Source organism: Adiantum capillus-veneris, chromosome 5 (genome assembly GCF_014529385.1).
Source record: "Adiantum capillus-veneris isolate H3 chromosome 5, ASM1452938v2, whole genome shotgun sequence".
In the NCBI taxonomy this organism is placed as follows: Eukaryota; Viridiplantae; Streptophyta; class Polypodiopsida; order Polypodiales; family Pteridaceae; genus Adiantum; species Adiantum capillus-veneris.
Window position 1 is genome coordinate 44,430,752 of NC_140935.1, and position 22,230 is coordinate 44,452,981.

Sequence of the window (22,230 nt, forward strand, 5' to 3'; positions counted from 1 at the left end):
GCAGAGCAAAAAAGCAAACTAAAAAACAGAAAGGTCCTGACTTCGATTTACCAAAATCTTTATGATGTATTGGATCATTAAGTGCTGATACCAAGCTACTCAAGACAAAGCTTTCTGGCATCACATGTGCAAGGTTTATAATTTTGGCCCATTCAAGTTCCATAAAGGACTGCAAGATCAACCGTCGCACTGCAAGCTCAAAAAATAATCACGAATTGATACCTTGAGGATTATCATGTGCAAATTTTCTTTCCCACAAAATGGACATCCAAGAATAGATACCTTGAGGATTATCATGTGCAAATCCTCTTTCCCATAAGACAGATACCCACCAGATGCTGGTATCTAAATTCTGTAAGTAGCGCTTTCCTTTACATAGAGGCTCACTGGGAGCTTGATCCTTGCTGTCTTCCCCACATAGAGTGGGAAGAAGTACGGATATCTGCGGCAAAATGATAATGAAGTCAATGTACAGATAACACAAGATGCTTGAAAACACAACCTGATTGACAAGTCTTTCAGTAATCAAATTATAGGAAATTGTCAAGTCAACTCATGGTTAGGGTTTCTCTCTGAAGTCAACAGAGTTGACTGAGTCCTGAGAAGCAACAATGACCGGTCTAAAACAGAAAAGCGAAATGGATCTTTCAAGAACCTGACCTATTGACCTGAATTTTGATCATAGAGACTCAGTCAAGAACTGGAGATGAGAGATAGAAAGATGGGTGTTCAAAGACCTTTACTGTCCTATATACCTGATTTTTCCACACTGCCTCGACAAGGTGTGTCCCATATTCCTCTAGCATATCATATAGAAGGAAGAAAGCCTTCCAGCTTTCTATTTCATGATCCCACAAACCTAAAGATCTTGCTTCTAGAGCTGCATAGGTGTCCCTCTTGGTGAAGGAACCGGAGAAACTACTGCCTAGACCTTTCTGATCCACCAAACTCTGAGTTGACATGAATTGGCACGGTGACCCTGCTTTCGAGACTTCTTTTAGAATGTGCACCGCTCGCTTTCTTGTGAGTTGATCTCTGTCCACCTAGCAAAAAAAATCAGGAGAACGAAAAATAATGTGCTAGTGACACAAAATATCTAGTAGTCAATTCATGAGTATAAATCAAAGCTTACCAGTCCAGACTTGACAATATTCCAGAACTCTGTTTCATTAAGAATATCGAAGCCAAGCATTTCAAGCTCTGTTTCTCTGGCAACATTCCTCTCACTGGTGTAAGGGAACAAAAGAAATCTGACAGATATGTCCAGGGCAGAATAAGCATCTTGCCTTTGCAGAAAACCACGACCAAAAAGTAACCTCAAGTTGTCCCAAAGGTCCAACCGCAAAGGCCCCCTAACAGTATCCAGAAGAACGCAAATAAGCTCATCAAACTGGCAGCAATAGTCACCACCTATAGATGTGTGGAGTCATGTACATGAAGTTGGTAGAAAGGATATAAAGAGTCTAAGTTAAAGCCTTACACACGTTCAACAGGAATTCTGTCTCTAAACTTGTAGATAGCTTTCAGTGCTGGTGGCAAGAATAAGTTGATTGGACAATGACGTTCTGTATCATTACTAGTTTGAGAGATCACTCGGAGCATAGGATGGAAAAATCTCATAATCAAACCTATACAAAAAGGTTCCCCTGAGGGTGTACAGAAGTGTTCTTCTTTTGATGATACTTTCTCAACCTCATCTGATGCCTTTATAACCAACATTGCCAGAACACGGCAAACTTCATGAAGTGCCAGCGGTTTGCAAGAAGGCAGTCTGCTCTCATCTGTTGAAGTTGAGGCAGTAAGGTTACAAAGCTCAGTTTCAGAACTATCTAAAGGGCCTTTCTCCCTCCACAATATAAGATGTATCGTTTTCAGAAGGTAAGGAAACAAGTATTCCTCTGCATAACTCCATGCTAACTTGCTGCTGAACACATCAACAAGAGCCTCGGTCACCTGCAATAGCAGCAAGAATATAAATGAGCAAAAAGCTGCAGACTTGGGCAAGCTTAAAAGAGACAGATCATACAATATTGCACAAAGCCGTCCTTGATGCGTTTGATTGCTGCAGTAGGGGCACACAAACAGCCCAAACAACGGTTGGAAGAAACTGTTCCTTATTATCTGTGACAAGAAAAAACAACGAGTAAGCTTCTTGTCAAACAAATTTCACAAGCCAGCAGATGAGTAGCCAAATCTCTGAATGATGACTTCTGCCTACAAACCTTCATGGTCAGAATTTTCACATACCGACAATGTTAAACAAATGCACAATTGCTGACAAAAAGGCTATGACAAAATCATCCTTTTCTCCAGAATGTATAAACAATAAGGTCGACTCTTCTAGCAACTGCAAAACAACAAGCACAAGCACTTCAGTTGCCAAAAAGTGAAACAATTACTTGCTAGCACAAAAGTTTTGATAAAAGATTAGCTATTCCTACCAAAAACTTACGATATCTAGAATTATGCGCACACATAAAAAAGAGAAAAAGAACCCTTGTAATCTGACAAAAGGTCTATCAATAAATGTCCCTCTTTAGTGGATGCCCTTAAAAATTGTTATATCTACAAATTCCCTGAAATAGTCTTTATTGAATGTTGTACTTTGTTCATGTTATAACCTCCTGCATGGAGCAGTAAGTGCCCCAGTATCTCAAGAGGGGCTGATCGTAGGGGAGTAAAAGCTGTTGTGCGGTTGTGGCTGGTGGTATGTGAAGTAAGTTTCTCGTTTACTATCATGTGAGCCATGTGTGCCCGGCCTGCATCTGCTAGCAGTTTGTGCTCACCTCTTTTTGGTGTCCACTTCGTGCCGTGATTTGGCTAGCATGAGCAGGGCCTATTTAAGGGCTGATTATATCATTCACTCATGATGTTGTAGGACCTTGTGAGGGGTTAAGCAGTTCCTTTCACCCATATAAAATCATCAGGTGGGGGTGCCTTGAGCATCCTCCAAGCAAGACTAAGCAGTCTCCACTGTGGTCGTCCTCTAAGAAGAGGGATGGCAAGACCAAGATGGTTGCACCTTAATCATCCTCTGAGAAGAGGAGTTCATGCATGTATCTCCTACCTGCAATCCTCTGGCGTCGATCAAAGCAAAATCCACACCGACAATGCCACGAGACCGCAAGTCGGAGTGACAAGTCACTATCCTCCTGCCGAGGTGAAAGATCACATTCCCCCAATTCGAGGGATGTGTATGCTATAAGGTTACCGAGGTTGAGTGTATACATCTATGAAGGTAAGAATTCGCCCAAGTCGAGGTTGAGTGTATGCTATAAGGTTACCGAGGTTGAGTGTATACATCTATGAAGGTAAGAATCCAAATGATCAGGAAAGAACTGCCGACCAAGCGATCGAAACCGCATCTCGTGGGTAAACTCCCCAAGAAAGTCCAAAGACGTAAAGCTCCACTCCTGTCTGTAGATCAAGGTCATGTCGATGACCAAGAAGAGATCCACAATCCTCTCCATAAGGCCAAGAGAATGCTCCTCCAGAAGCAATGTATCTATCGTACCAAGGTCCAACGGTACCTCTCTGTCCACCAGTAAATGGTGGAGTCTTCTCCAGGAAGTTGATGTTCCCATATGCTGAAATCACAGCCATATCTCTCCTGAGTCCACTCAAACTAGTACGTATCGATCAAACAACGCCGTATCCTCTCTGAAGTCGCAACCCACAATGAATGAAAGGTCCCCATAGATCACACCCCAAAAATAAATGATGAAGCCGATGCCGAGGATATCATAGGCTGCAACAATCACCGATAGACCACACGAATCACCACTGGATGGTATCCTGTTAGTGGGTGACCGCAGTAGAGGCAAAGTGGCCTGCTGTCCACCCAAACACATGCCTACGAGAGGCTGAGAGTGATGCTGTCCAGCCAAAATCAGCATGTTTGTTTGCTCCCAATCCATACGGGAGCATTGCAGAGGTCCAAAAATGGGTCCATCTCCGTGTGTACAGCCGTTAGAAGGCTGAAAACAGTGAAAAATCAGAGTATAGTTCGAACGCAATCACCTTATCGTTAAACTGTTCGTAAAACCAATGTGACCTACAGAATCGATCTTGGCAAATGCAGAGAGGTGGCGGACATTTGGTTTGATCTCAATGAGTTTGCTTGCAGCTTGAGTAGCTAGGTGTTTTTGGACCCTGACGGCTTCTTTGGCAAACATGCTCCTCATGTGACGACCTTTCAGGTCTTCCTACTCTTAGCAATCCGCGTTTACCGATCGTGTCATTCTCTATGAGTCTCGAGTTCCATGAGATTCTAGTTTTTCTATTCACTTACATAGGAACTGTAAGGATTCTAGGTACTAATCCTTAATTAAGTACTTAAACTCATGATTAAGACTTAAGAAACTTGAATTGTACTCAGAAACAAGATTCAGAAGACTCTGTCTTGATTGATTGAATGTGTGATACAAAGGCTCCTTATATAGGAGAGGAAGAGACACAAATGAAAAGACATGTCTCCTTGTGAAGAGACATGACTTTAGACATAAAGACACATCCTTTCGGCGAAGAGCTGCAACCATTGGGCGAAGAGTCGCACCCGTAGAGCAAAGGGGTGTGACTAGTCGTCGAAGGAGAGTTGCTTTTGGCGAAGAGACACGTCTTTTGGGCGAAGGGGTGCGACCATCGAAGTGCAGGGGTCCTCCTTGGCATGGCACTTCGCGTATCTGCAACTAGGAGTAGATATAATACTACAACATAGTCACAATCGTGACATTCCCTCCCATTTAAAATGAGAGCCAGTGTCAAAGAACTGACTTCTGCTGTTGATAGAATTCTGGAAAAGCATTGAATCTTCGAAAATCTTCAATCTTTGAGTTATCGGAAACCTTTGTCTTGAACCTTCGCTTCTTGCGAGACCTTTTTGCTTTAATTGCTAAATCCCATGTCATTGCATTATTCAAAGACTTTTTAGAGGAATCTGGTATAATCATGTTGACTGCAACAAGAGATTGATCTTCAAACTTCTTCATGCAATGTAAGATTTCTGGTTCAAAATCTTCCAATAATTGTGAAATATTTAGCGAAAATGAAATCTTCTCAAGACATTCTTCAGATGGGATAACTTTGGCTTGAGATTGTAATCATCTTCCAATAATGAATCCCAAAAAAAATTAGAATCATCTTCAGAAATTGCCACTTCATGACTTGCAATTGACATATCATCATCCAGCAAAGAATCAAAGAAAGCATAGTCATCTTCAAACTCAGAATCTGCAACTATGTCCTTATCTTTGTCTGGTAACGAAGTATCACTTGGAAAAACTTCCTGCTTGAAATTATCTTTGTCTTCAGCAATTGATTCAGGAGAAGTTAATGAGTTAAAAATTCATCAGTAATAATTTATGCATCTGCATCGGAGATCATATTCGTCTCATAATCCATTGTATCATGTTGTTTGACTTGTACACGTGAGGCTTGAATCACTAGTTCCGCATGATAAAGCCCGTGTAAGATCAGTTCACGTCCATCTTTGAACAAATTGATAGTATGTCCTCGAAAGCTAATTGCGAGATCATACTGGAATAACCAATGTTGAGTCCTAACCAAGAATCATGTCGTAATACGATAAAGAGATGACTTTGAAATCCAATTGATCTGTATAAGTTTGAATCTCGAACTCCAACTGTCGAACTGTATGATCACGAGTAGAAATTGATCCATCTGCTAATTCCACATCATATAAGTGAGATGTCTTCTGAGTTGGCAAACCAAGCTGTTGAACTATCTGAGTGCTGACGATATTATTAGAGCATCCGCTGTCCACCAAAATGTTGATGGAGCGACCATTGATAGCTCCAAGAAGGCTCAAAACTTGCTTTGAGAGAGGCTCCAAAATTGAAGAATTGCACTGAGCATGCTTCATAAGAATAGTCGTATCCTCTGAGACATGAATTGTATTGACCACAGATTTTCCTTTATCTTGAGTAGAAGCTGATTGTTCAGAATTCGATGATGTTTCCGTATTGCAATTTCTTTTCAAATTAGACAGATTTGGTTTCTTTGGACATTGATACCATCTACGGTCACCACCGCAAATTGTACATAATCCTTCCTTCTTTGAAGTCGAAGATGCATTTGACAAAGAGCCTTGCTGAGTATTGGAATGCCGTTCTTGAGAAAAATCACGTCCTTTACCACGATCAAGTGGAGGAACATTTGAAGAAGATCTGCTTTGAGATTGTCGATCTTGAGAATAGAACCTTGAAGTTCAATAAGGTTGCATTGCTTGCTTTCTGAACTGAGACTGATGTTGCTGACTTTGGCTAAAGCTTCTCTGTGATCGCACTGTGAAAAGCGAGCATTATTTTTGAAGATCTGGCACCAGGGAGGAAATTCCATGTAGGGCGCCGATTATCGCCAAGATGCTCCACATAGGCAATTGAGTATCCAAGGTGGTAGGGTTGTATTTGTGCACATCGTCTTCCAGGTTGGGTTCGAGTCCGTCGATAAAGCTGTGAAGTTTATCAGAGGGACTAACGGTCTCTCTCTCCAGAGTTAGCCTTTGGAACTCTGTTATGTACACGGCCAAGGAACCTGTTTGGCTCAAGCGGCGAAGAGAGGACCCGGCATGAGAATCTGCATTGGCAAGTTCGAACGCCTTGCAAATAGCACGTCGGAATTTATCCCAAGAAGGTGTGTGTTTACCATCGGCAACCCATCGTTGTCACCAAAGAAATGTTGTATCCTTGAGCAGAGAACTAGTAAGTGCAACTTTTTTACTCTCGACCAAATCTGTGTTTGATAAGTAAACCTCCATTTTGAATAGCCATTGGTCTGGCACGCGCTTGTCGCGACGATCAGTATAAGGCTCAGGTAGTTTAACATCCAGTTTCTACTTCTGTGCAGCATTAAAAATTTTATAAAGCAATTGAAGTTCACGATTGTCTACCTCATTAGTTGGATCTGGTTCGTTTGGTTCGTCCACTAAAGCTTCGGAAGAAGGTGGTGGAGAAGTAGCATTAGTTGTCCGAGAGGTCGTAGGATGACTTCAAGAAGTATTTTGCGTCTGCATCTCATCCAAGCGAGTGTGTAGTGATGCGAGGCTTTTGGAAAGTATGGCCATCTTTATGAGAGTAAGGGCATCGTCAGATTAACCACCTCTATCCTGAGAATTCGGCACGGTTACGCCTCAAAGGGAACTCTCGAATAGATGCAGGTTCTTGTTTGGGAACAGGTTCTAGGACGGGTGTTCCGAGTCGTTTAAAAAAAATAAAAAAACAAAAACACTTTGCACCCAAAGTGGTAGTTCATTCAAGATCATTACCCAACCCCATAGCCGAAACCCGTTCGGAACAGAATTGTTCGCAATTCGTTGCAAGCTATGATGAAAAAGGCTCGCGCGCGCAAAGTGCACACAAGGCCAACGCCAGAGAGTGGCAGAGAGGGTGACGTCGGCTGTAAACGGATGTCGGAGTTCATTTTGATCAAGTGGGTTTTTTTTTTAAGTTAGTTTATTTGGGGGTTTTAATTTGTCAAGTGAGTGCATTCACATGTGTTTAAAAAAATTTGGGTTCTTTGGCCGGTCACCCAAGTTTGGGGCGGGTTGGTCACTTATAATAAACTTATAAGGCTTATAAAGGTCAGCCAGCGTTGAAAAAACATCAGCGTAAGAATTCTGCCAGCGTAAAAACTCAGCCAAGAGACGGCGCAAGGCATGAAGAGGCACTACGATGTTGAAAGAGCATGAAGGCAGGGCTGATAGGGTGTGACTCGGCTGATAGGGTGTGACTACTCGCGAAGAGACTCCCGCGTGCTAAGAGTCATGGCGAAGGGTGTAACCGAAAAGGCAAGTCACCCACGATTTTGTTTGCTTGCTCTATGTGTGCTGGCTGAGATACATCTATGCCAAGGCTAATATTATGAAGAGGTACCTCAAAGGGTCACAGAAGATGGGATTTCTAGATCAAGAGTGTATTCACAGCAATTCTTGCAAAGGGGTACACCCGTTCACTCTGAAGCCTTCATACACGGGGACAGACTCCAATATAAATTCACACACCTAATTGGTACTTATGTAGTTATTATTAGGATAACAAATACCATGTTACCTCATACCACCGCGGAAGAGATTGAATTCCCTCTTTCTTGTGCTTCCATACAACTCCGGGAGAGGAGGGAGAGGGTAGCGGCAAGGGTGAGAGGCTCACAACCTTCAGGTCCCGGAAAAAAATTTGCTCTGATACCACAGTGAGGATTCTAGGTACTAATCCTTAATTAAGTACTTAAACTCATGATTAAGACTTAAGAAACTTGAACTGTACTCAAAAACAAGACTCGGAAGACTCTGTGTTGGTTGATTGAATGTGTGATACAAGGGCTCCTTATATAGGAGACAGAGACACAAATGAAAAGACATGTCTTTCGGTGAAGAGACATGACTTTAGACGTAAAGACATATGCTTTCGATAAAGAGTGGCAACCATTGGGCCAAGAGTCGCACCCATAGAGCGAAGGGGTGTGATCAATCGTCGAAGGAGTGTAGCTTTTGGCAAAGAGACACGTCTTATGGGCGAAGGGGTGTGACCATCCAAGCGTAGGGGTCCTCCTTGGCATGGCACTTCGCGTATCTGCAACTAGGAGTAGATGTAATACTGCAACATAGTCACAATCGTGACAGAAACCAGTTTCACTCCAGGTTCTCTTAGATTTCTTTCCAGTGGTACTCGCTCTCTTTTCCCAGGATTGAGCAGGAAGGGGGGCTTCCTATCTTGGGGGGAGTTCTCAGCTTAAGCTCTGCAGCTTTCAGTGACAGTGTTTGTTGTGTTCCGACGAGGGGTTGAGTCACTTGCTACCTCAAAGTGTACTTTTGAGGATACCCCTGTTTCAGAGGGGCTTCCGGGTAGAGTTACACGAAATGCAAACTGGAACGGCGACTGGGTCCCCGCGGAACGGAGGAACACCCGAGGGGTCTTATTCGGGAACGGCACGGAACAAGAGGCATAAAAAAAAATCCAAATAATGCAATTTTTAGCTCTATGTGTTTAAATACAAGTAGTATGAGGCTATGCATTATGTGAGAAAGAGAGGGGGAGAGGGAGAAGAACAGAGCTTGAGCCTTGAACCTCGTAGACTTGCAAGTTGATACGACTCAGGAGATTCTCAAATCTTCAGATGAAGTCTTGACTCTTGACTCCTTAAGAGCTTGAGAGAGAAAAATTGAAATGAAATGAAATGTTATATTAAACGTCTTCAAAAGGCCAAAATGACCTATGAGACCAAATTGATACGATCTTGGTGGATCTAATACAATGTCTGGGTACAATAATAAAATGAAGTAAAGTGAAAAACTAAAATCTTAACTGCTAAATGTGAACTAAGCAGCTAGCTGGCACTCTGTAGGATATGAGTAGGGGGATGAAATAAGTGACTGGGGGCTAATACAACACAACGTGGGTGTGCGTGTGGGAATATAATGGGTGAGAGCTGATACAAAGGCTGATACAAGATGAGCACGATGTACAATCCTCAAAGGAGCTAAATTACAAGAGATCCATCATCGGTTGCTGGCAGATACCATCAATCTCAAGCATCTAGATGCGATTGCTAACTGCATTGCCGATAAATCATGGTCTAAGATCCGAATGAATGTTGAATGTCATGTGATATCATGTGATGTGATTGACGATTGGTACATGTGCTAGATGTGTGTTCCTGGAGCGTCGGTACTAACAGTCAATGTCTGCTGAGACAGTTTATGGCTTCTGTCTGTTTTGCAAGCGTAATCAAGGGCGATTACAATGCTTTCAAGAGGGGGGTATGTCACAAATGGGTGACGTGGCTGCTGTCGATACACACATACCCGCCTGGCTGCCCGCTAGAACCACACACCCCCGGAAATGCTGACCCACATGCTAACGTGGCTGGCTGCTAACACGTGGCAGGCTGTACGAACGCCAGCGCAAAACGCGGCGGAATTTACGGCAGGCTGCGCTCAGCTTTTGCTTTTTGCTATGCATTGCATGGGAGAGAGAGACTCTTGCTTTATTTTTATTAAAGCATAAGAGAAAAAGAGAGAAAGAGCCTTTGCTTTATTTTTATGAGGCTTTTAAAAATACTCGAAGCTTTTGATTTTCAGCTTTTAGGGCTCTGCTTTTGGCATCCCTTGTAATCTTTAAATATGCAAGCAGGGCCTCATAACTCGGAGCATCTGGACGCAGAGTCTGAGTGTGAGCGCCTACCCGCACTCTTGTACTTTGACCATAGATTAATACAAAAAGAAATACCGAAAGGGACGCCAGCCTATGGGGTCAATATCTTTAGGCACGGAACTCCGCCAGGCCATTGTCGAATCAATTGTGAACTATGAACTGTTTTGAAGTGGTTATTTGTGTTGTCGTGGTAGATTCTCGACTTGGAGCGTCCAAGTCTGTTACAAGTGACTTGTGGTCTGCTATGGACACACCTATGCACTCATCAGAGGAGTTCACACGAGATATGTCCATGCTCATGGCATATGGGATTCCGACATTCCCAGAGAAGACACCACCATCTTGGGTGGACAGACACTTACCACTTGACCTCGACATTTCAGTTTACTTGCTTACAAAGGAGAATCTACATGGCATTAGGGAGAGGATCTTGTGTTGTCGTGGTAGATTCTCGACTTGGAGCGTCCAAGTCTGTTACAGGTGACTTGTGGTCTGCTATGGACACACCTATGCACTCATCAGAGGAGTTCACACGAGATATGTCCATGCTCATGGCATATGGGATTCCGACATTCCCAGAGAAGACACCACCATCTTGGGTGGACAGACACTTACCACTTGACCTCGACATTTCAGTTTACATGCTTACAAAGGAGAATCTACATGGCATTAGGGAGAGGATCTTGGATCTCTTCTGAGAGGATGCTTATTTGGTACTCTTTCCATCTACCTTGGATGGCTTAGCAGACAAATGGTACAACCAGTTTGCAGAGAACCATTTTGCAACTTGGACAGCCTTAAGACAACGGTTATGTGCAGCATTCAGAACAGGTGACTACCAGGAGAAGGTTTTGGATGAGTTGGCCAAGCCAGAGGAGACTTTTGCACAGCTTATGACTAAAACCAAGTCTCTGGTTGCCAAGCTTCACCAGCAACCCGGTGAATTTATGGTTAAGAAGTGGGTGGAGAAGGCGCTTCCCAAAACTTCTCAGCACTCTGAGAGAGTCTCCGACCCGACGCCACTCTGGAGGAGTTCATCGCAACTGCTACTTGGATAGAGGGGGCTAGGAAGCTGTTCACCAACTCTCCTCACGTACAGACCCCTTCAATGTTTTTGGAAAGTCCTTATGATCCGTTAACTTCTTTACGCAGGGTACAACGAGCTCTTCAAGAGGAGAAATCGATCTCTCTCAGACAGGAGAAGGCCCCACATCACGAGGCTTTGGATCAAATCAAGAGGGAGCTAGAAGAGCTTCGGTCTCAACAAGAGATTAAGGCTATGGTATGGTGCAGCTCGTGTCGCTCTCCAAGACACCCTCCACATGACTGTCACCTTCGGGCTTATTGCCACTTCTGCGAAAAGTCTGGGCATGAGGACAAGGACTGCTACTACCTCAAGGGATTGCGACAAATACAACAAAGTCTTGGTCCTCTTCAACAAGGGCCAGCACCTGCATCCAACATGGTTTCTCCCTATGGCCATCCACACCATATGCCAACTTTGCTGACAGCCCCTCCTATGCAAGGTATGCAGAGCACTTTTCCCTCTCAGAGCTTTTATCATACACATGCTCCCTCATCACCTTAAAGCTTCTATGCCTCCACCTCCAACTCAATGCACCAAGAGCAAGGACCACCTCGCCCTTCGACTCGCCCTTTGAATCGGCCTATTTTGTGCTACAGATGCGGGAATATGGGCATTACCAAAGCAAATGCTCCTTGCCAGAAGGGTCCCCTCCCTGCCGTCATTGCCCCGAAACGAAGGATCGCTATAGTAAGGATCACTTGGGAGCCAAGATCGGTTCTTCCTGAAGGGCTGCTTTGGACCTAGGCTCGAGAGCCAAGATCGATTCTTCGTGATTGATCGAATCTGCAATGAGGTTAGCTTTACTAGAGAAAGTATCAACTAACACATCATCCTTGTGAACAATCACATCATCTTCATGCAAATCATCATGCTTGTGAGAAATCACATCTTGATCATCATGCAAATTATCATGTTCATCATTATCTTTCAAATCATCATGCAAATCCTGTGTGTCATGCTTTGGAGAAGAAGAGACCGAGAAAGTCTCCTTTCCCCAAATCTCTTGCATCTATGCCTAAACTTGAGAAAAGAGTCCCCAGAACTCTTTCCTGTGTCGGTCGCTCTATCCTTGTCTTGCTTTGGTTGCCTGTCTTTCTGCGTCTCTTTCTACTTCTCTTTCTGCTTTTCTTTCTGCGTGTCTACAATCCATTTTTGCTTTTCTTTCTGCGTGTCTGCGATCCATTTCTGCTTTTCTTTCTTTGCATTCACGATCAAATTTTGTCACTCTTTCTGCTTGTCTTACTTCACGTTCTAGCTTCCTTTCCATAAACATCTGGTCGAAGGCCTCCATAGAAGTTAGTGCAATCCTTGACGTAGATGGGGAAGGGGGAGGGTCGAAAAAACCTCCTGGTGGCGAAAATTCTTCTTCGCCTCTCTCATGCTCATCACCTCCAAGCAAAGCATCCATTCCGCTTTGAGTGATGACCATTCTGAAGTCGAGGGTTCTTGTGGGTCTTGGTTCTTAAGTTCACGAGGAACTTGGGTTCTTGGGGGTCTTGGTTCTTGGGGTTCTTGAGTTCTTGAGGTTCTTACGGGTCTAAGGTTCTTGAGGTTTTCTTTCGCTTGCAATCCGTGTATAAAAAGGATCTTCTCTTCACCCGAGTTCTTCTCTTTTCCGTGGGCGCACCCCTTGGCGCCCTTGCACTCACACCAAGGTTGCTTTTTCCCACCTCACGTTGATTGGCCGACCGCTAAGTGCACGGTCCGCTCTCAATGAGTGAAAAGAGGCACAAGGGGAGACTCGACAAGCCCTTCTTTCTTGGGATTCCTCTCACTCTTCAAAAACACGATTAGGAATCGACACACCCAAGCGAACTTAAGTTCGTGCGACCGCAACAAGCAAAAAAAAAATCTTGTGATTCTTTGTGGTTCTTTCCTTGAGCGATACAGAACACTGCCAAAGCTCTGATACCAATGTAAGGTGCAGCGGAATGAATGTTTGCGCTTTGCTCAAGATGAGTGCTCCGAACTGTGCTCAAGGTTCCTTTTGTTCTTATGGAAGGTAGAGCCTTCCGTTCTTAATGAGAGAATGCTATAATCACAAACAAAGTGAATGGACACTGTGCGTGCAAGTGTATGAGACTGAGAGATAGAGAGAGAAGAGAGATACGGCACCAGAGACATTGTAAAACCCTCCTCCGAAGGCCCCACTCTCGTCGGCGAGAGTGGTCTAATATTGATTGCACAAAGTGGTACAATGATGATGCATGGAAACTGATGCAACTTGGGACTATGCCAGTGAAGACGACGGGAATGGCGACGACGACTTAAGGGTTGAAAAGACTGATTCGGGGTGGCTGAAATCGCTGATTTGGCTGCGTTTTAAGATGCTGAAAATGATGATCTTCTGCAATGTCTAGGGCTGAATCTGCTGATGTTCATGAATGCTGAAAACGCTGGTACGATGGCTTCACTGAAGACTGAAAATGAAAACGCTGGCAGATCTTGGTAGCGTTAGCAAAAACGTTGGGCATCTGGGACTGTTGGCGATGGTTGCAAGGCTGAAAACGCAAGCTTGGGGGTGGTGTGGGCGATGACCAAAAACGCTAGGCTTAGGGGATGGAAAACGCCAACGTTGGGGGTGCTACGGGGTTCTTGCTAAGAGAGAGGGAGTACCTGTTGTGCTCCTTGCTCATCTGCCAAAGAATGCTAGCTTTGGTTTGCTTATATACAAGCTTAGCAAAATTGCCCTACCTACTTTTGTTGGAAAGTCACTTAAATTAATAAGTGAAAAATGTCAAAAATAGAGAAAATAGGCTAAATGCACTAGGAAAATCCCCTAACTGATTCTAATGGATTCTGGTGGGAATATTGATGATCATGCTGTGTGCAACCAGAGGATATGCATCTACACTAAGTGACTGGGCATGCACGGTCTACGAATAGACTCACAAAAGTGCCAGATCACTTCTAATCTAGACTGACTGAACTGACTGAACCCTGATCATGCTGTAGCTTGTCCACGAACACATAGGGCTGGATGTGTCACGTGACATCTGATGCAAAAACGCTAGGTCTTCTGTGGAGAAAACGCCAGAGTAGTCGCGGGGGTTGGGTCTTGCTGAGAAGTTGCCTGTTGAGCAAGGTGCTCCTGCTGCCTCTTCTGCCAATTAGTGCTAGCCTAGGTTTGCTTATATACAAACTTACTCAATTTGCCCTACCTACTTTCCAACAAAAGTCACTTAAAAATAATAAGTGAAAAATGTCAAAAATAGAGAAAATAGCTAAATGCACTGGAAAATTCCCTTGAAGGATTCTGATGGATTCTGATGGGTTATGATCATGTTGTGTGCAACCAAAGGATATGCATCTACACTAAGTGTCTAGACATACACGGTTTGTGAACAGACTCACAAAAGTGGCAGATCACTTATAAATCTAGACTGACTGGACTGACGGAACCCTTGTTATGAAGTAGCTTGTCCACGGACACATAGGGTTGGATGTGTAACGTGACATCCCCTCCTTTTCAAAGTGAGGTACTGATACCAAATTGTATGGCAAACAGGGAGATCACCAATAGCATCCGGAATCCGGGAGGGGACTCTTCGCCGGCCCACTCTGATGTGTGGGTCGTGTGGTACTTGAACTTCATAAAGGTTTGCAACGCTTGCTTCTATGGACCGTACCGAAAGCGACAGTCTTTTGTGGCTCCTTCAATGCTTCAACTTCATTGAGAGTCATGCTTCTTTCTTCTTCAAGAATCTCCATGGCTGAAAATTCCTGAAACCACTTCCAACACAAAAACATGAACATACCCATTCCATGTAAAGTGAGTGGAAACAATCTTGTCTTCCTCAAAGACTGTGCATGCAATGTAGATGAACAAAGAGACGGAGTGCCATACCGTTCACCACACACACGCAAACAATGAGATCGAATCTTTCTCTTATAATCTAAAGCAATCAACTGTGGCAATTCACAACGGAAATGCCCATGCTTGTGCTCATACTTTCATGTGCTCTTTTTGCAAATGTGTCATGCCAAGGAAGAGACATGGAATGTGACTTCCTTGAATGCATACTTTTCAGCTTTTCATGAAAAATCTGCATGAATCCGTACTCATTTATGAGTGAAACGTGCTCAATGTACAATATGTCATGCCTAAGAAAAGTGATCACATAAAGACGCTGACGAAAATACAAGAAACAATCACAAATGAAACACTCGAACAATGCGTGGTATGAATCATGCGAACACATAGTACTTCCTGTAAAGGTTCTTTGGACCTAGGCTCGAGAGCCAAGATCGGTTCTTCCTAAAGGGATGCTTTGGACCTAGGCTCGAGAGCCAAGATCGATCCTTCGTGATTGATCAAATCTGCAACGAGGTTAGCTTCGCTAGAAAAAGCATCAACTAACTCATCATCCTTGTGAACAATCACGTCATCTTCATGCATATCATCATGCTTGTAAGAAATCACATCTTGATCATGCAAATCATCATGCTTATCAGTGTCATCCAAATCATCATGCTCATCATTATCTTTCAAATCATCATGCAAATCATTGGCATTCAAATCATCATGCTTATCATCATGCAAATCCTTTGTGCCATGCTTGGGAGAAGAAGGGACTGAGAGAGTCTCTGTCTCCTGAATCTCTTGCATCTGTGCCTACACTTGAGGAAAGAGTCGCAAGAACTCTTTCATGTGTTGGTCGCTCTTTTCTTTTATGGCTTTGTTCCCGTGATCAAATTCGGTTTGTCTTGCTTTGTTCTCGCGATCAAATTTGGCTTGACTTTCTTTATCTTCCAAGTGTGCTTGCTCGTGCTCACGCTCTATGGCTGCCATTCCTTCTTTGTATTCACGATCTATGGCTGCCCTTCGTTCTTCATAGGCCTTTCTTTCTGCTTCTCTTTCTGCTTTTCTTTCTTCGCGTTCTAACTGTCTTTTCATAAACAATTGCTCCAACTCCTCCATAGGAGTCAATGCAATCCTTGGCGTAGATAGGGAAGGGTCGAAAAAACCTCCTGGTGGGAAAAACTCTTCGTCGCCTCTCTCATGCTCATCGCCTCCAAGCGAAGTATCCATTCCGCTTCAAGTGATGACCATCCATTGAAGTCTTGGGTTCTTGTGGGTTCTTGTAGTCATGGGTTCTTAAGTTCACGAGGAATTTGGGTTCTTGGGGTTCTTGGATTCTTGAGGTTCTTGAGGGTCTTGAGGTTCTTGGGTTCTTGAGGTTCTTCTTTCGCTTGCAATCTGTGTTCGAGAAGAATCTTCTCTTCACCGGAGTTCTGCTCTTTTCCACGGGCGCACCCCTTGGCAACACACGCTTTTTCCCACCTCACATCGATTGGCCGGCCGCTAAGTGCACGGTCAGCTCTCAATGAGTGAAAAGAGGCACAAGGGGAGCAAAAAAAATTCTTGTGGTTCTTTCCTTGAGTGATACAGAACACTGTCAAAGCTCTAATACCAATGTAAGGTGCAGCGGAATGAATGTCTAAATTTTGCTCAAGATGAGTGCTCCGAACTGTGCTCAAGGTTCCTTTTTGTTCTTATGGAAGGTCGCACGTAACCCAAGATTCCTTGGGCGTGTCAATTACTAATCGTGTTTTTGAAGAGTGACAGGAATCCCAAGAAAGAAGAGAGCCTTCCGTTCTTAATGAGAGAGTGCAATGATCACAAACAAAGTGAATGGACATTGTGCGTGCAAATGTAGAGACTGAGAGATAGAGAGAGAAGAGAATAAGACACCAGAGACGTTGTCAAACCCTCCTCCAAAGGCCCCACTCTCTATGGCGAGAGATTGCACAAATCTCTACAATGCTTGGACTTGCCGACGATGTCGACGCCGATGAGGACGACGACGAGACGGGCTGAAATCTGAAACGCTAATGGCTGAAATCTGCAAATCTTTGCTGAATTTTGACTCTATGTCGATGACGATGTCCATGGCGACGATGCGACGACGACGCACTGAAAACGCAGATGCTGAAATCTGCATTTTCCGGGCTGAAACTGTAAACTTCGCGAGATCTGACCGTGCGGCGAGGATCTGCTACGGGAAGGTGAGATCTGCGAGGTTCGGGGATTGTTCTGCAATGTCTAAGGGCTGAAAACTGAAAACGTTGATGGTTCTTGAGGTTCCGTCACGGAGAATCTGCAAAACGCTGGGGTATAATGCAGATGCGAAAACGCTAGGGCTGAAAATCTGCTGCTGTCGCCAGTTGTTCTGCAAATGCAAAACCCTAGGCTGATCTGTTGTGTCTTGACAACGTCAGGGCTGATCTGCTATGCACAAATCGCCAAGGCTGATCTGATGCAAAAACGCTAGGTCTACTGTGGAGAAAACGCCAGAGTAGTCGCCAGTGTGGAGAAAACGCCAGAGTAGTCGCGGGGGTTGGTCTTGCTGAGAAGTTGCATGTTGAGCAAGGTGCTCTTGCTACCTCTTCTGCCAATTAGTGCTAGCTTAGGTTTGCTTATATACAAACTTACTCAATTTTCCCTACCTACTTTCCAACAAAAGTCACTTAAAAATAATAAGTGAAAAATGTCAAAAATAGGAAAAATAGGCTAAATGCACTGGAAAAATTCCCTTGAAGGATTCTGATGGGTTATGATCATGCTGTGTGCAACCAAAGGATATGTATCTACACTAAGTGTCTAGACATGCACGGTCTGTGAACAGACTCACAGAAGTGCCAGATCACTTCTAAATCTAGACTGACTTGACTGACAGAACCCTTTTTATGAAGTAGCTTGTCCACGGACACATAGGGTTGGATGTGTCACGTGACACACCTTGGTCTAGCCATCCCTCTTCTCAGAAAACGACCACAGCGAAGACTTCTCAGTCTCACGAGGTGGATGATTATGAGCTGACTGCTTAATCGGGCTCTCCCTCATCTTGAAGGACACTCTATCTAATGACAAGACACCATCTGATGGTGATCCATGCAGTCTATCGGTGTCTGCTGCAGCAGACAATAGAGTTTTGCGCTGTAAACTTCTCAATTTGACCTTCCTGGAGTTTTTGTGGATCGGTTGTTGTTTGACAAGATGCTCATTTGCAAGCCTTTCGAAGCTGCTACAACTCAACGAGTAGTTTCAAAACAAGGTTCGGGACATCTTTCTTGGAGCATATACACACTTAGCAGCAACGGAGTACAGCAATTCCCTATACTCCTCGTGATGGCATCTACTTGGAGACTTCTTGGTTACTAGAGTCCCCAAGATTGTTGCTTTGCGGGATTTCGATGCCTCACATCTTCTGCTTTTGGCGCTTTGTTGAGCATCGGGTGCTAAGAGGGGGTGTTAGAGTTACACCACTTTGCAACTTCATCTAGGGTTAGGGCATACTTGTATTGGCTAGTGTGCACCCGGGCTGGCCACCCGTGCGTTGGATTTAGGCTACTTGAGGTCCTAGCCAGGCCACATTGGCTGGTTGGACCATATTAGGTCCGTATTGTCCCAATTCTTGGGTGCCTATTTTAGGGGGTTTTATCCTGCATTTAATTGTTGAGTTCCTGGGGTATTTCTGGGACCTTGCCGACCCTACTATTAGCAGATATATAGGGAGCAACAGGGCCCTCCTCAGATAGAGTTGTATCTGTGGTGCCACCGTCATGGGGGGTGAACCATGCATAATTCATTTCAAACCAGCACACTCCTATTGTACCATAGATAGCAGCATCTCCCTGCATGGTCTGAGAAGCACTCTTGTTGAAAAGTCATTTATCCAGAGCTTGCCAAAGTACTAGATGCATGATAACTCCTTCTCATACAGTAATCGTTGCAAGGAACACACACCGTAGTACCACTTCTATATCAAAAGTCATGTCATACGCCCGGTTCAAAAGCTGAGCTACAACAATTCTCTTCATTACAATTCGGTTGTGATTCAGCACAGCTCGTGTTGATCGTAATTAAGTGTCACTGCTAGGTGATAAACTCCTTATCTTCTTGAAGCGGGGTTCGACAACCCACACACACACACACACACACACACACACACACACACACACAGAGAGAGAGAGAGAGAGAGAGAGAGAGAGAGAGAGAGACCTGAGAGAGGTGGTCGACCAGGGCGGACATGATGAGGGAGGGATGGGTAGAAGTGGCGAGGAGGAGGGCATCGATAGTAGCGGGCACGGCCTGGCAAGGCGCTACCTCTAGAACTCCAACTACAGCCTTCACCAAGGAAGACGACGCCATTTCCACGCAAAAAAAATAAAGACAAAGAAAAGCAATGAAGACTTTTTATAGCATTCATACAACTACTATGGCAACTTGCTAGGGATCCTCACGTCATCAACATGGACTATTTGATGGAGGGAAAGCCCAAGAGACTTAACCGTTTTGATTTTGTTGCATGTCAACTATGACAATGAGTTCTCTCTTTGCTATTTTGATTGCATTCCATGTCAGCTATACGATGAGAATGAAAAAATGAATCTAAGACATTGATTCTCTATTTGACCCAAGTGACGAAATAGTGCTTATTGAATATTGCTTCATTTTTTCTCTAATTTTCTATGTTAGTGTTAATTCCATGGAAGATGTGTACTAGTCTATCTTTGTATTGCATGAAATTAGCAAGTACACTAACATCAAAGCATCTACCTTGTTGAGCAAATTCAGACCTTTATTTATTTAGTTCCTAAAGGTCTATCTAAATGACTTGTTTTGAGTAACACTATGCACATTTGTAATATTGATAGAGAGGAAACCCCCTTAGTTGCTTTGTGTGACGAAGAAGACAATTGATAAGCAGATTATGTGTTTGAGAGTTAAGGCTAAGCACACCCCAATGCTTTTACATTTTCTACTTTCACTTGTATTCTCATGGTCCAACTACAAATGCTTTTATTTATAGCAGTGTGATGCAACAAGTTCAAAAAAGTGTTATTTTTGTTCTACATAATCGTTGTTGTCTCTGCCTTGCTTTCGTGCCAATGTTGTTACACAAAGCGTGTTGTATAGGTGAATTGATTTGATGACCACATGTGTAGAACAATAGTGTAATAATGCAAAAACATGTGACTCACCTTAGCACACAGTCCCTCTCCAAAGAAATTGCAACTCTAAAGCTTGTTGCAACAAAAGAAGTCATCATTGACATCGATTCTCCACCTGGGGTTGTGGAGGTTAAGAATAGCTCATTTGCAAAAGTATTTATCGATGCAAACCAGTTCGGAATGGGTGTGGAATTAACAAGGGTGGATATGAAAATAAGGATAAAACAAGGGTAAGCTTGAGTTAAAGGATGGGGATGGTAGGCAAGGTAGCATGCTTGATGCTAAAAAGATGGGTAGTTCATAATGCATGGCAGAGGCTAGACATGAGGGTTGTAGCAAGGGCACCAATATTTGGAACTCAAGGTGCAAGATGTTGGTGCATACAAGGCACATGCTGAAGTTTGTGAGTGCAACAAAAGGTGTGAAAAATGAGGGTGCAAACAATGCATATGAAAGTGTGATTATAGGTCCTCTACATGTGTAAGATATTGGTGTAGAGGTTTCGCATAATGGACATGTAACTAGCACAATGCAAGCATAGTACAATCGTGTGGGTGTCCCAACTCTCCTTAGTGAGCATGATGTTGGAGAGCATGCTTATATGACAAGCAATGCAAGTGACCATGCAAATGTAGATAGTATATAAATGAAAGGTGCTCTGCTTAATGGAGATGACACTGGGGATGTGAATAAAGTAGTTCAGACACGAGCGAAAAGTGTGGTTGTAGTAGAACACTATGGTGGGGATGATGTTGGGGAAAATGCTCATACGATACATCCTTCAATATAAAGTGCAAAAGCAAGTATTTCTAAATTTGAATGGTGCATGCATGCTTAGTGTCATTGTGGCCAAGGAAGTGAATGATGTTAATAGTGAGCTTGCACACGGTTGAGCAAGACAATAGGAGGCTTAAACAGAGGGTGAGGATGTTGATAAAGATGAGCAAGAGGTTCAATAGGATGTTTATGTTGTTTCAATTGGTGCAAGAATGGACTCCTTGCAAACATTGTAGGATGAATGGCCTCTTGTGATGCTTAGTAGGGTCCATGCACCTCTAACATAATCAAGAATACAATGTTGTTTGGTGTGGGATGTGAATTGCATGTTTGTGCATTGTTATTGAGTTACTTATCAACAAAGTTGATCAAGGGGAGGGGTGACAGGTAAGCCATTAACCGATAGTATAATGTCAGGTAGCCACTACACATAAAAATGGTCCACCTTTAAATATGATGTAAGGCATGATGCTAAAAGGTTTTGGCGTTCTATAGGCACCTTGTCTAAGCTAGTGTTGTGGACGTGTTTGGAAAGCATTTAACCTTACCGATGCACTAAATGCTTCCTTCAAAAAATTTCTTGATATATAGTTCTTGGTTAACTTTGACCAAAGTTAGTGGGGGAAAAAAGTCCCTACAGTAATCTTTTAACAATTTTTGGATGACCTATGGAGGCTCTATCCATAGTTTGATATGAATTCCACTTGTCTCATTGATGACAATGGGTGCAATGGATTGCAAAATCTAGCAACGCTTGCATAAGACATTTTACCCAGAGAACGATGCACAAGACACATTCTACCTAAGTTTGGAGCTCTTTTCTGGTTGTTTGGGTCAAACATCTCCCGATAAGAGGGAGTATGTGGTGGAGAATATGATAAGAGACCCTATAGATACACTACCACTACTTAGAGGCATACCATGCCAATTTTCAACGAAATGTATGAGATCTATCTTTTATTCATAGTGACAATTAGATTTTATAGGATATTTTCCCTATAAATGCCTTATATATTTGTAACTCTTTTTTAATTTTAACGTTCACATACAATGTAAATTTAAGCAAATATACTTCCAAGATTTTTAGTCTCTATCCTAAATCCATTTTCTCATTTGGTAAAATGCATCATTAACCAGTTGTGGTACTATTCTTTTGCGATGAATTAATTTTGCAAGAGGATGCCTTGTAATTAAGCGAGTTGAAAGTTGTTTTTTGGCTAATGAACCAATACCTATGAGCTA

The 22,230-nt window shown here is 43.3% G+C and overlaps 1 protein-coding gene across 5 annotated transcripts in view; it reads right to left on the bottom strand.

The window, feature by feature from the left end:
• LOC147457218 (tRNA/rRNA methyltransferase (SpoU) family protein) overlaps positions 1 to 19,417 on the bottom strand; it is a 241,074-nt gene extending 221,657 nt beyond the window's left edge. For 4 of the 5 annotated variants that reach the window (XR_015188091.1, XR_015188090.1, XM_086512175.1 and 1 more), the window contains exons 1-8: positions 19,259 to 19,417; positions 2,248 to 2,347; positions 2,027 to 2,121; positions 1,481 to 1,953; positions 1,133 to 1,352; positions 756 to 1,043; positions 283 to 442; positions 52 to 189 (exon numbers count right to left, since the gene is read on the bottom strand). Coding sequence is in view for 3 of the 5 variants with exons in the window: in XM_086512175.1 (XP_086368301.1) it covers positions 52 to 189; positions 283 to 442; positions 756 to 1,043; positions 1,133 to 1,352; positions 1,481 to 1,953; positions 2,027 to 2,121; positions 2,248 to 2,347; positions 19,259 to 19,408 (1,624 nt within the window). In the remaining 2 variants the exon portion in view is untranslated. The remainder of the gene's footprint in view (positions 1 to 51; positions 190 to 282; positions 443 to 755; positions 1,044 to 1,132; positions 1,353 to 1,480; positions 1,954 to 2,026; positions 2,122 to 2,247; positions 2,348 to 19,258) is intronic. The other variant, XM_086512176.1, reaches the window with a different exon arrangement.
• Positions 19,418 to 22,230: the final 2,813 nt, after the last annotated feature.